Here is a 13,390-nt window from a genome sequence, read left to right as displayed (position 1 = left end):
GCTCCTTTGCAACCCAGGCCATTCTGTGATTCTTGCAGTCTTGCTGTTGTCTTCTTTCACTGACGGTTTTTTTCTGGATGCTTGTTGTCTTTTAGTTTTCGGTTCTGAAGAAATTCCTGGAGGATGGTGGAGCCATCCTGGTGATGCTCAGTGAAGGCGGCGAGTCCAGATCTGGCACAAACATTAACTTTCTGTTAGAAGAATACGGGATCGCTTTCAATAACGGTAGTGGGGCTCACTGACACCTTTTATTCTTTCCTTTCCTAGGAAAGCTAAGAGCAGTTCAGTCTGTAGGCTGTGAGCTCTGCAGGTCCTGCACACAAAATGTGCCCTTGGATCTTTTCAGGATGTGCTTCTCTTGATATCTGTATGTGCTCTATAGTGTAACACTGAGGCACACCGAGGGCTTTCCACAGGCACAGCAGCTTGGTAACAATTTGGCCATCCCCGTAGCTCACCTGAAGCAGCTGTGGCACTTTCTTGGAGGAGACCAGTAACGTGCAATCCATTCGCTTGTGCACTGCCAAAGTGTAAATAAACTGTGTGCCTCAGCGTACAGGAAATATCTGTAGGCTCTTTGATGGCATTTAGCCTGGTATTTTTTGTTTGCCTTTTTTTTGCTCTCTGTTTTTTTGTGCGTCAGTGCTATTGGTCATCATCACGCTTTAGGAGATGTATTAAAAACTTTGATAAGAATTCTTTTAACTGTTTTTTTTTAATCTAAGAACATGCAGAAGACATGTGGTCGTTTTTCATAGCTTTATTTTGCAAAGATATTGCTGGTCTAAGTCTTTATGTCCAGAAGGAAGCAATAGTGAAGACTGACAGGAACTTTTCTGGGGGCCATGTGCCAGCTTTGCAGTGTTAGAAGGAAACATTCAAGGGAGCCCAGAGCTAAACTCATTTACATTGCTACGTTTAGCACACTGATCAGTTAAGGTACAGATTTCCTCTTATTTCATTTTTTTTATCCAAGATGCTGTTGTACGAAATGTGTATTACAAGTACTTCCATCCAAAAGAAGCACTGATCTCTGATGGAGTTTTGAATAGGTAGGTATTTTGGCCGTGTGCATCTTCACAATTAACTCTTTTAGCCCGTAGTGTTTTCAGTAGGCTTTGCTTTCAATTTGCTGTAGGGGAATCAGTGAAGCTGCAGGAAGAACAGGGCTTGAGGCAGCAGGTGAAGATGGGAGCGGGCATGGCTCACAGTAAGTGTTTTCCTTTGGGGCAGCTGGTGTGAAAAGCTTTAGCCTCACTCTCCACTGATAGCCTCCGTGGGCAGGAATTTATTGAGCTTATGTTGAGCTTTTCTAATGTGTGTATGTCAGTTAGCTTCTTGCTTCCCAAGGCTTTATCTGGAAAGAAGGCTGTTCAGTGACTCTTGATAGCAAGTAAAGAGCAGGAATGATAGATAGATTTTGAGGGGAATTATTACTTTCTTGACCAGATTTTCCCCCCCCTCCCCCCCCCCCCCCTTCTCTCTGTATTTGAGTTTGATTGAACATGAATAGGCATGAGCTCTGGTTAGTGAGTGCTCTAGCTGTAGAGAAGAGGAACCCTGTTTCTTTCTAAAGAGAAACACCTCCTAGGAAGTAATGTCATTGTGGTGGTCTGAGTTTCTCAAACAGGGCTCTTGGCATTCCACCATCAGCGCACGGTTAAACTTGTCAGCTTAGGCAGATAGTCTGTTTTATAGATTGCAGTGGGTTTTAATCTGTATCTGAATCTGAGTTTCTAAAAGATGCTCGAACTAGCTTGCGTGGCTTAGGAGCCAGGGACGGTTTATGCTTGGAACATAGCATAGATTGTACCCTTAGATTGTATCTAGGATTGTTCGTGCTTAGTGAATGGGTTTCTGGAATGCTTGCCTTTGTTCCTTCAATATGCTTGTCTAAACACTGTACCCTAGGTATGTGATTTATAGAGTTGTTTATAACCATGGTTTCAGGTTCTGTATCTATATAAGGTGTGCTGTGGTTACAATAAACGAAGCGGTTCACTCATATTGAGTTGGTGGGCTTCCCCAGGTTTATCAGCAGGTTTCCCTGGCCAAGTGGGTTATTCCCGACATTTGGCGCCCGAACAGGGACCTGACTGATGTGCCTGGCGTTGCGAATCTTGCGTGGTTGACAACCGGGGCAGAATTCGGAGGGCAACCTGTGTGAATAGCTGGCCAGCTGAGCGCGACCGCGGGAGGCGGATTGCGGAGCTCCATCAGACGGAATGGAGCGGGAGGTAGCCCAACAATTGCTTTTACGTTTTTTAGAAAAACGCGGGGTGGATTCGGGAGTTTTAAAGTCGGTACCGAACGTTTTAGATTTCGGGCGATCGGCGGGGGTATTCTTGCATGCAGGAACCTTATTTAATGTTGATGAGTGGCGTACGTGTGGTGATATACTTTGGGATCAGGTGATTGATGATAAAAAGGAGGCTAAGAAATTAATGAAGCCTTGGAGAGAGATTATTAACTGTATTAAGAGACACAAGGTGGAGCAGGATATGGCCGGTCAGGCAGCTCAGCAATTGGGGGTTGGGACGGCTACGGGGAGAATCCAGGATCCCCCTCATCCATCTATGGGCATCCCTGTCCCCGTTAAGTTGGATAATTACGTTTTGCCCAGCGCTCCTCGAAAGGGAGAGTCGGATTCTGAGCCCGACTTATTCCCTGAGGAGGAAGGTAATGGGGATTTGCCTCCCCCCCCTCCTCCACTCGCCTGTGCACCTGTGCCGGCGGGGGCTTCGCCAAGGAGAAATGAACAAAAGGGCTGTGACAATGTCACTCAAATAGGGAAAAATAGACGGGTTACAAGACTTAATTGGTCTAAGATTGCGGAACAAGCCGCACATCAGGGGAAAATGGATATAGTGGAGGTTGTGAGTCAAGCTTTTCCAATTCGTTACGATGCAGGTCCGGATGGTGAGGTTCACGGGGTACATGTGCCAATCGGTTGGAAAATATTATTTCAGTTGCGGGCTACAGTGGCCGAGCACGGGTTACATAGTGAACCGGCTCGACAGCTGTTGACGTATATATGGGCTAGTAGCATTTTGATTCCAGAAGATGTAAAAACTATAATGCGTATGATTATGAAACCCTCTGAGCAGATGTTGTGGCAAGCACATTGGTGGCGGCTGTGTGAGCTGTCTGCACAGACCCTGCGGGATATGCACCACCCGTTGTTTCAGGTTACGGTTGATCAGTTAACAGGCAGCAATATGTTTTCTCACCCTGACATTCAGGTCCAGATGGGACCTGAGGTTTGTATGGAGAGTATGAACTTGGCGCGGGACGCGTATAACATGGTAAAGACGTCAGAGCCGACACCATCATACTTATCAATTAAGCAGAGCAGAGAGGAAACTTTTGCTAGCTTTGTTGATAAATTGACTGAGGCATTGTCGCATGCCGATGTGCCAGACTGGATGCATGCTTCTCTGTTACGTCAGTGCATTCTTGTTGGTTTAACTGCAGCTGTGTCCCCGCGCTCTCCTGACAGCAGGGGAGATAAGAGTTTTGGATCCACAGGGGGCCTCGCACTTTTGACTATGCCTCTGCATACGAGACCAGTGGTTCCGATTGCATTGACTCATCAGCAACGCACTATTACTATCCGAGCGTTGTTAGATAATGGCGCAGATATTACTATTGTAGCAACGAGCGCCTGGCCCCGACAGTGGCCGACGGAGTCGGTCGGAAAGGGGGTGGAAGGAGTTGGTGGAACTGTTCCAGTGTCTCGCAGTTTGGATCCAATTACGGTGACATTAGAAAACCGCTCTGCGCAATGCAAAATTACAGTAATGCCCCTCCCGGTGGGTGTTTCGGCGCTAGTCGGCCGAGACGTACTGGACCAGCTGGGTGTTGTTCTCACCAACTCAGAGTCTCCGGGTTTTCCCTAACGGCCACTGCATGGGCTTTCCCGATCCGATTGCGATGGATTTCTGATCATCCCATTTGGATTGATCAGTGGCCGTTGAAACAGGAAAGCCTGCAGTATGCCAGTCAGTTGGTACAAGAGCAATTGCAGCAAGGGCATATCGTGCCTTCTACCAGCCCTTGGAATACTCCTATTTTTGTGATTAAGAAAAAATCGGGGAAATATCGGCTGTTACATGATCTGCGTGCTATTAATAATCAAATGCAAGCAATGGGGGCATTGCAACCAGGATTGCCAAACCCATCGATGGTCCCGGAGTCATGGCATCTGTTAATAATTGATCTGAAGGACTGCTTTTTTACAATCAAAATTCACCCCGATGATTCAGAACGCTTTGCTTTTACATTGCCAGCAATCAATAAGAGCATGCCAGGGGCGCGCTATCAATGGGTCGTGCTTCCGCAGGGGATGAAAAATAGCCCCACCTTATGCCAGTTGTTTGTTGATTACGCGTTAGCACTGGTTAGAAAAGCTTGGTCTCATGCTATCATTTATCATTACATGGATGATATCTTGTTTGCTCAATCTGAACCTTTTACTATGCAACAAGAAGTCTTCCTACAGGAACAATTCACCACGGCGAGCAGAATGGATGAACATCAATAGGATGCTATCTGGAGATGACCGCCTGAGGGATCAACACTCAGCAATGATTCTGGCTGAAGATTGTCATGACGAGGTACAGCTATGGACGGTCACTGCGAACATCTTTGCGTCTATCCTAGCACCAGGTCTGGCGGCTGCACAAGCCTTGAAGCAGATTGAGCGATTGGCATGTTGGACAGTCAAACAGAGCAATATTACGTCCCAGATTCTTGAGGAGATGCTGGAGGACATGCACAGTTTACGGCACGCGGTGTTGCAAAATAGAGCAGCTATAGACTTTTTGCTGTTAGCACAGGGTCGCGGGTGTACTGATTTTGAGGGAATGTGTTGTTTTAATTTGTCTGATCATAGTGATTCCATACATAAGCAGATTCGCTGGCTCCTGAATCACACGCAATCTGTGAGTAAAGATCATAACCCCATAGACAATTGGCTTCGTTCTACTTTTCCAGGCCTTTCCTCATGGGCATACGGCCTGATAAAAGAAGGTTTGCGATGGTTACTGATCTTGCTGTTGATAATTATAGGTGGACGAATTGTGTATGGCTGTATTCAAATGGCAGTCGATCCCCCTCGAGCCATGCCGGTATTTAGTACAACGTTTTCGACGAATGATTTTTTTCAAGATTGGCTTAAAGAGCAAGGAGGTCATAACTCCTTGGAATATCTTGAGATGCGCCCATAAAATAAAAAGGGGGGAATTGCAGTGGGTTTTAATCTGTATCTGAATCTGAGTTTCTAAAAGATGCTCGAACTAGCTTGCGTGGCTTAGGAGCCAGGGACGGTTTATGCTTGGAACATAGCATAGATTGTACCCTTAGATTGTATCTAGGATTGTTCGTGCTTAGTGAATGGGTTTCTGGAATGCTTGCCTTTGTTCCTTCAATATGCTTGTCTAAACACTGTACCCTAGGTATGTGATTTATAGAGTTGTTTATAACCATGGTTTCAGGTTCTGTATCTATATAAGGTGTGCTGTGGTTACAATAAACGAAGCGGTTCACTCATATTGAGTTGGTGGGCTTCCCCAGGTTTATCAGCAGGTTTCCCTGGCCATATGGGTTATTCCCGACAATAGATGAGACGAGCCTATGTGATGCATGCAGGCACTTAAGGAGTCTGTATTTTCTGCAGAGCTCTCACTTTTGTGTATCCGTTTGGTGCCACACTAAATGTGATGAAACCAGCAGTGGCTGTTCTGTCAACAGGCTCCATCTGCTTCCCCCTCAGGAGACCTATTCTTGCGTTCTATCAGCACCAGGTACGATTCTGCATGAAGCAAGCCATGTAGTTTGAGCATTTAATGAGACTGTTCCTTAGTTAATAGTGGATGAAGAAAGAGGACCATCAGCTCAGAGCTGGTAGATGTCTGTTATCTGTGCAGCTTTCTTAGTTCATTAAACAAAAGGCAACTACGAGTAGTGGATGGGTGTAAGGAATTAGTATTGTTAGTGAACATTACCATGCTCTTTACTGTGTGTATAACTTGCTAACACTCTTGTGGGTTGGTTTTTTTTTTGTACCTTAGGAAGGAAATTTTTCTTTATTTTTTTACTGAGGATGTCTGTCTTCATTCCCCACATTGTGTCTGAAATGCACCCCGTAAATCAAAGTCAATACAGCAGTGTGAGTGAACTTCCACGTGCACTTACTGCTTGCATTTTGTGTGCAACTGTTGGAATAAGATAGAATAAAACCCCTTCCCCCGACACAGTATGTGCACGTCAATCCAACGGACCTGTAGACTGATGTCTAATCTCACACCCACGGTAATCTTGCAATTGTTTGCATTAATGCAGAGCTGTCTTCTTGTGACATGTTTGCCAAAGTGACGTAAAGCCTCGCTGGGATCAAAGGCTTGCTGGTCAGTGTTCTCATTTCAGGAGCGTGCTTGTTTGCGTGCAGTTCCACGTGCTTCACCTCGTGGTACAGAGAAGTGTGTTTTCCTCTGAGAAATGCAGCAAATGCACTGCGCTCCAAGTGACATCCATGTAACTTCTTTGTACCTCCCAGGGCAGGAGGGGTAATCTGGATAGAGAAGAACACCAAAGTTGTTTCGTGGATGCCTTTTCATGCACGTTTGATTTGGCTGAAGCGAAATAAAGGAGCCTGAATCTTTTGCATTTTATATTAGAAGCAATGAAATTACCCAACTCTTCTGTTGGCTGATGTACTCACGTGCTGTGCTGACATGCATGCGTGTTGCTGTCCTTTAGGTTTCCATTTTTTGAACTTATTTTTTTGCTTCATCAATAGAAGTGTTCTTTTTACTGCCAAAATAACATAAGTGCAGCTGTTGTTGACGATACGGGATTTCTTGTCTTTCTAATGTTCAAAAAGATGAGTATTTTACTGAATTTCTGAGCCTGCAGAGCATGTGCTCTTACAAAGAATGCTGCGCTCTTGTGAGCTTTCCATGTTTGAAACTGCCTTTGATGCTTACTCCAACATTTCTCATTTGTTTCAATTGCTTTGCAATTGGATGCCATTAACAATTGCCTCTAAAACTGCAACTAGGAATGTTTTCTTATATTGTGCTCTTTCTCAATAGAGCCAAGGTGGAAAGGTGGCAGCACTGGGATCTTGCCACATGTTCAGCGATCAATACTTAGATAAAGAAGAAAATGGTAAGATCCTGGTAAGTGAACAAGTGTGTGTATTTCACAGGGTTACAAAGGAATTCCAGCTGAACAGCTTCCTCTTGGCCAAGAAAGCTGTGAAAGCGATGTGGTGTGAGTCTCAGCATTGCTAACAGCTGACATCCTGGAGGCTTTGTCACAGCACAACTAACAGAAAGGAGTTTGTAACAGTGCAGCGTATTGCTTGTGCTTCAGGACTCTGACAAGCGTTTCCTACTCCTGTTCAGCACTCGTTGTTATGAAAATTGATCAGTCGGTCTTTTGTGGTCTGTGACTTCTTAGCTTCTTGAGTGCTTGATTTTTGGTTCGTGATTAATAATAAACCTTTGTACATGTGGCTCCTGATGGGTTGTAGTGTGCTGTCCAAGGTGTAGTGCATAGTGCCCTTATTTGTAAGAAGAGGGGTTTCCTGACAGCACACATCTCACACAGGGTGTGCTTCTTGTTCTGAATGGCTGCTTCCATGAGCAAATAAAAATCCAAGGTTGTCTTTCCTCTCTAGATTTTCTTGGATTTATTGCCCACTTTACTTCTTTTTTTGCTGTACGTTATTAGATTTAATATGAATGAACTTGGGCCTTCCTGATTTTAGTAAAGTTCTCCCCTTTTCCAGGATGTGCTTTTGCAGTGGCTCACAACATCAGATGTTCGTTTAAACCAGACGGACATGGAAGACCCTGAGGTAAGAGAGATCCTTCAGAAGGCAGTAAATAACAGAGAGGTCCAGCAGTGCTGGTTTTGCCCAACCGTGATTTAGTGCAGAATAGCTGACAGCCAGATGAATGCTGTTGTTGTTACAGACCCTTTATTTTGGATAGAAGTTGAAGAATTCCTAGACAGACTGGGAGAGAAAATGGCGAATAAAAAAATGTATCTATTTCAGTCTGGGGTTGGTGCTCATTCCTGAAGCTGGCTGTGAAAGACCTTTCCCAGTTTGGCTGCTGGGGATGTTTTTGCTGTTCAAACTTAACCAGTTTGTGCTTCAGCTTTGAGCCTTCAGTCGAGAGAAATGTGTGAAGCAAAGACAGATTTTGTTTATCTGGTTAAACATCAGCCTTTGTATCAATTTTAGTTGTGGTTATTATTTTTTTTATATCTGCATATGCAGAGATTATTTTTTGTTTAGAAACACACATGACAAAATTGTAGACTGTGTGTACGAAAAGAAAGAGTCCTGCATGGTTGTGTTAAGCTGTCTCTTGATTTTGACAAGAAGTGACAAATTCAGATGCAGTGTCTGTGCAGCTGTGAACAGGGTGCAGCTAAGAATGGAGTCTGCAGTTTTCTGGTGTAAGCTGCACTGCAAGGGCTCGTGCCTGGTGGAGAATGGAGTAATTATTTCTGGATGGCGTTAGGAGAGGTGTAAACTGGTAAGAGACTGTAATTGGTTTGGTCTTCTTAATAATGTGCGTGCCTGTGTGTGTGTTCAGATTTCAGACTATACCTTGCTCCCAAATATAGCTGCACTGTCTGAGCAACTGCGGGTCTGTCTGCAAGGAGGAGATGAGAGCCCAAGAGACTTCACACAGCTGTTTGATACGTCCCTGTATGAGCTGGACACAACCGCCCTCCCTGCAGTTCTCAAGTCAGCAGCTCTGAACTCATTCATTTCTCCATGTGCTACGTTCTTTTGTTTTTTCTTTCTCCATTTTCTGCTTATTTTGTGCTTATTGTGACCACTTAGCAGAAGAACCTGCACTGCGTACCGCATTCTGACTATGGATATCCCAGAGCTCTTAGGGTGATAGTGTGGTCTTTTCTTGTTCTGCAGGTTTGTTTCTTTTTCTGGTTTCCCAGGTTTTCTCTTTGATAGGAATTTTGCCGTAGTTTCTGACATTCTTTTTTACTTCTTCTACCAGTTGTTGCCTCAAGGAACTGGTACTTTTTGTAGAACTGCATGCAGTGATGTTGGGTACTTTCTGGAGGGATAAGAGGAGATACTGTCTGAGAGCTGGTTGTTTTTCCATTCATGTATTATTACTTGGCATTTACTGAAGCTCTGTTTTTCTCATCTTTGCATTTCCCAGCAAATTCTCTGCCTGAAGCTGTATCTGCTGCTTGGTTTCATCACTTTTCTATCGCTAGCAGCTTTGCCCCATCTAACTTATGCTACTCAGATCGTGTAAGAACATGTTGAATAATAGCAGGCTTGGCACAGATGTCATGAAACTCCACTGCTTGATGGACATCCCCTTCTTACTCTGTGTTTTTTCTATTTTCCCTAGATGTGAATTGATACTGGAATGTCCCTTCTGATCCCATAGCAAATAATTTTTTAAATGGCTTTTGTTAGGAACTCTCTGAAGAACTGTTGAAATCCCCAGTCAGCTCCTTTAGAACTGGATCGCTTTTTCCTTTGTGCGTCCATCCCTTCAGAAGTTGTTTGAATAATGGAGAGCTGTGACTTCCTTCTGTTTTGTCATTCTCCATGTCCATCTATCGTTGTCTGCTCTGCCATAACTTCAGTTTGCTTGCTTTCAAAGTCAGCTATTACTCGTATGTAGTGCTCTGGGTTCCTTTCATCAATGGGCGTCCATTTTTTTTGTGCCGTTACTTTCTGCAAAATGTTGACCTTTGTGTCTTTGTGGAATATTAACTTCTATAGTCCTTAATGCACGCAAGTACAAATGGTGTTCTTTCTTTCCTCATACTTTGGGGTTTTGTTTTGGTTTGGTTTGTGCTTACTGCAGAGCTTATGAAGAGTTGAATGTGAAGCATGAACCTCTCCGACTCATTGAGCCTCAATTTGAGACTCCAGTGCCTCCCTTGCAGCCAGCTGTAAGTATTCTTGCTGACACGGGACCTGGAGGGTTTTTGTTTCATATGGACACACTGTGTTGTTTCTGTGTTTCTTTCAAGAAAAAAAAGGGAGAGCAATACTGATCTTGCCACATATTTGACTCTTAAGAAGTAGCTTTTTTACACTTATGGTTTTAGTCAGCAGAACTTGAAAGTGTGGCATCTGGTATGGTACAGAAACTCTCTAAATCTCTACGAATGCCTTGCATGTATCATCACTTGTGTAGCTGCTCCTGGCCCTGTAGGGCTTTGGGTTTTTGCTTTCACTGTGAAAACAGAAAGTGGTGTTTCAGAAAATAGTGGTGTTGTGATCAATAGAATTGTACTGCTGGGGGGAGCCAGTCAGTTCCACTGTTCTCTGAGCTTCTGCATTTTCGGGGGAAGAAGAAAATAAAGTGTTGGTCTTCTACAGCAAGGGCTGGCCAAACTTTTCCTTGCAGAGATTTGGACTGGCACCAACACCGTGAGCTTCAGTGGTGTCACACTTAGTTTTCTGTCTGAGCTCTGCCACTGTGGCTTGTGCTTTGGTTTGACCACTGAAGAAATGTTACTGTGATAACTTAGAGCTGGTTTCAGGGGTCAACTGGAAGTAATATCTCTTGCAGTGCTCTTTCAAAACAGGTTCATTTAGAAATAGAGTGCTCTTTTAAGCACTTGTCAGCCCTGTTCAATGCAGAGTCCCAGTTGTGGCACATGTGGTGACTGCATGAGAAAGAAAATGCCCTCATCCAAATGAGCACAGAAATGCTTCAAGGCGAGTTGTTATGGTCTGTTTAGTACCTGGACTATCTCAGTACTAAATGGAATCACCTGGATGTCTTGGAACAAAAGAAAGAACAAACTGCAAATATAGCATCTGTAGTTGTTCTAGGAGATAATTGTGGCATTCTGGAGACTGAACTCTTGAAATATTGAGTTGTTTTTGCAAACCACACATGAGATTTTTAAAAGGATGTACGTTTGCACTCAGGGCTTTGGAGTTGCTTCTGATTTAATAAAAGGTTTAGTGAAGTGCAGTCTCAAACTGTTGCCTTGGAGGTTTTTGAAGTATAAGGAAAATAATTGTCAATAAAACATGCTCTCTCAATTCTCTTCCAGGTTTTTTCACCTGTTTTCAGAGAATTGCCTCCTCCTCCTCTGGAGCTGTTTGACTTGGATGAAATATTTTCCTCTGAGAAAGCTCGTCTTGCAGAGATTACAAACAAATGTAAGCAGAGCAGACTGATTTTTCACACGTGTCTATGCAAGTTTTTGTAAGAAAATAGGTGTTGAACCTGGTCATAATCTATGGAAATGCACTTTTGTAATCCTGGGCCAAGTATGCTTAGAGTGTTGGAAGCTGGGTCATGACTTACAGCTCGACACATCGGTTAGCAGCAGCATATCTTCCTCTTCCTATCCCTGTCTTTTCCTCTTCCCAATGGGCTTTGATCTGTAAGCCTGCTGTTATTTTAGAGACTTGCTGGCCTCCCTTTCTGTTCTTCTGGGGACTGGTTTTTGAAGTCAGCCAGTCAGTTCAGTGTCTGGTACTGACCAGATGAGAACGGACTGGCTGCAGGAATACATGATGACTAGTGCTGTGAACCTGTTTGTATCCCCAGGATGCCAGAAATGAATGGAGATTGGCAGTATGTTTTTGCCCTGCTGGTCCAGATGTGTGATGCTCACCTGCCTCTTTGCTTGCGATGCTTGTTTAGGTACTGATGATGACCTGGAGTTTTATATACGGAAGTGTGGCGATATCCTAGGAGTAACAAGTAAGCTCCCAAAGGAGAAGCAGGATGCCAAACATATTCTGGAGTACGTCTTCTTCCAAGTGGTTGAATTTAAGAAACGGAATCAGGTATTTTTCATAACAGAGTTACAAGTGAATTGTTGATACTGCCAGCACTAGGATGATACGTCCTTGTAGCAGCTGCTCTTCTCACAGGGAGGAGACACAGCAGTGCGTAAAGGCACTTGATGGACAATGAAGTCGACGCCTGGTGTTTGATACAGAATACTTACAGTGGTACAGATTGCGTAGTGCTCAATTTACTAAGTCTCCCATTTATTTTAACTGGGGGTACTGGTAGTGTAGTTTGAGTAATTCCAGTCGTTGACATGCACAACATGTAAAAGCAGCGTGCCCTCATGGGTGCTCCTATGCTTGCTAACGCGACGATGTAGATGTGAAACCTGCATTGTTACTTACAAGGAGTATTGTGTTCAAATTGACAGTGAAGAAGTACTTTACGCTTGTAGGCAGACCAGCTGTTTTTACTAACAGGTGTCTCAAATAGCTCAGTTAAGGTCCAAATCTGACACCAGTTGTACAAACGATAGTATATAATCTGTACAATGAGATGTTTTGTTCTGATTTTGTTCCTCCTTTCCTCTTCCCTAAGCAACGTGATACGGACGCAAGTGAAGCCCAGAATGGTGACTGAGACCTGGCTTTCCCCGGATGGAGAGGATCTGTTAAAAATATACTTAGCAATTTTCTTCAACCTCTGCGTTCAGTACATTGATTGAGACTGTCTGAGTATTTCACTGAATGGACGGATCGGTTACATGGAGTAGTTGGGATAACTGATGCCTTTTGAGGAAATGTTTGTATTTTCCAGGTTATTTCCTGTTTTTCTATTTCTTTATTGAAACTGCAATTTTGTTATATTTATATATATAAATATATATATATTTATATAAATCTTATGCTAAGAAAATCTAAGTTTGGTCATTTCTTGCTCTGGTATTTATTTTCTTCTACTCAGTTTTACTGTGGGCCCTTTTGGCATACATGTAGTCCTTAACTGCACTGTGAGAAAGATCATTACTCTGGTTGGTGAACTGGAAAAAGAAAATACAGCAGTAAGTATAGGAGATGCTGGAAATATATTACTGTAGCCCCCCAAGGCAGTCTCCTTTTGGATCTCTGCAAAAATGAACCAAGGCGAGGTAGGTTTGTAACTGTAGGAGCAGAAGGTTTCTTTCCAGGGAGGGGAAGAGTTGAAATCCGACAGTGATGATGCTACAGACTGCTGCCTTGTTCAAGGTTGGAAGGACATGGCGAATGGTGTTGGGATTAAGAAGTTAAGATTTAATGGATCTCTATTAGGAAAGGCTGATACTGTGCAGGAAACTCGGGGAGGCATTAAAGCAGGTATTGCACAGGAATGGAAACTCGCATGGAATTCATCATCCATGAGATATTGAAGCTCAGCGCATGGTGACAATATAGCCAAGGGTATAAGCAGTGAGAGGAACAGATCTGTCACTATCATTAGCACTGTGTGTCAGTGTTGCTGGAGATTTTTAACAGCTCTCTGAGGTTGTCCTTTGATATTGGAAGAGTTCTGTATTTCATCAGACACCCCGACTGTAAAACTTGATTTTTGCCCCACTCGAGCACTTTGTAAGGCCTTTGTGC

At 43.7% G+C, this 13,390-nt stretch overlaps 1 protein-coding gene across 30 annotated transcripts in view; it reads left to right on the top strand.

Annotated features, from left to right (window-relative positions):
* Window positions 1-13,390, top strand: part of IFT52 (intraflagellar transport 52) — a 140,741-nt gene that overhangs the window by 68,705 nt on the left and 58,646 nt on the right. For 6 of the 30 annotated variants that reach the window (XM_048963145.1, XM_048963157.1, XM_048963152.1 and 3 more), the window contains exon 3: window positions 96-225. The exons of 6 other annotated variants lie outside the window; for them this stretch is intronic. In XM_048963145.1, the coding sequence (XP_048819102.1) occupies window positions 96-225 (130 nt within the window). Of the gene's footprint in view, window positions 1-95; window positions 226-976; window positions 1,053-1,138; window positions 1,211-5,677; window positions 5,805-7,094; window positions 7,182-7,795; window positions 7,865-8,612; window positions 8,768-9,872; window positions 9,961-11,079; window positions 11,189-11,678; window positions 11,825-12,368; window positions 12,628-13,390 lie in introns of those variants that run through there. 18 more of the 30 variants (XM_048963134.1, XM_048963138.1, XM_048963130.1 and 15 more) reach the window with 12 other exon arrangements.

This window comes from Lagopus muta, chromosome 16 (assembly GCF_023343835.1).
Source record: "Lagopus muta isolate bLagMut1 chromosome 16, bLagMut1 primary, whole genome shotgun sequence".
NCBI lineage: Eukaryota > Metazoa > Chordata > Aves > Galliformes > Phasianidae > Lagopus > Lagopus muta.
This window is presented reverse-complemented; position numbering and strand designations above follow the sequence as displayed.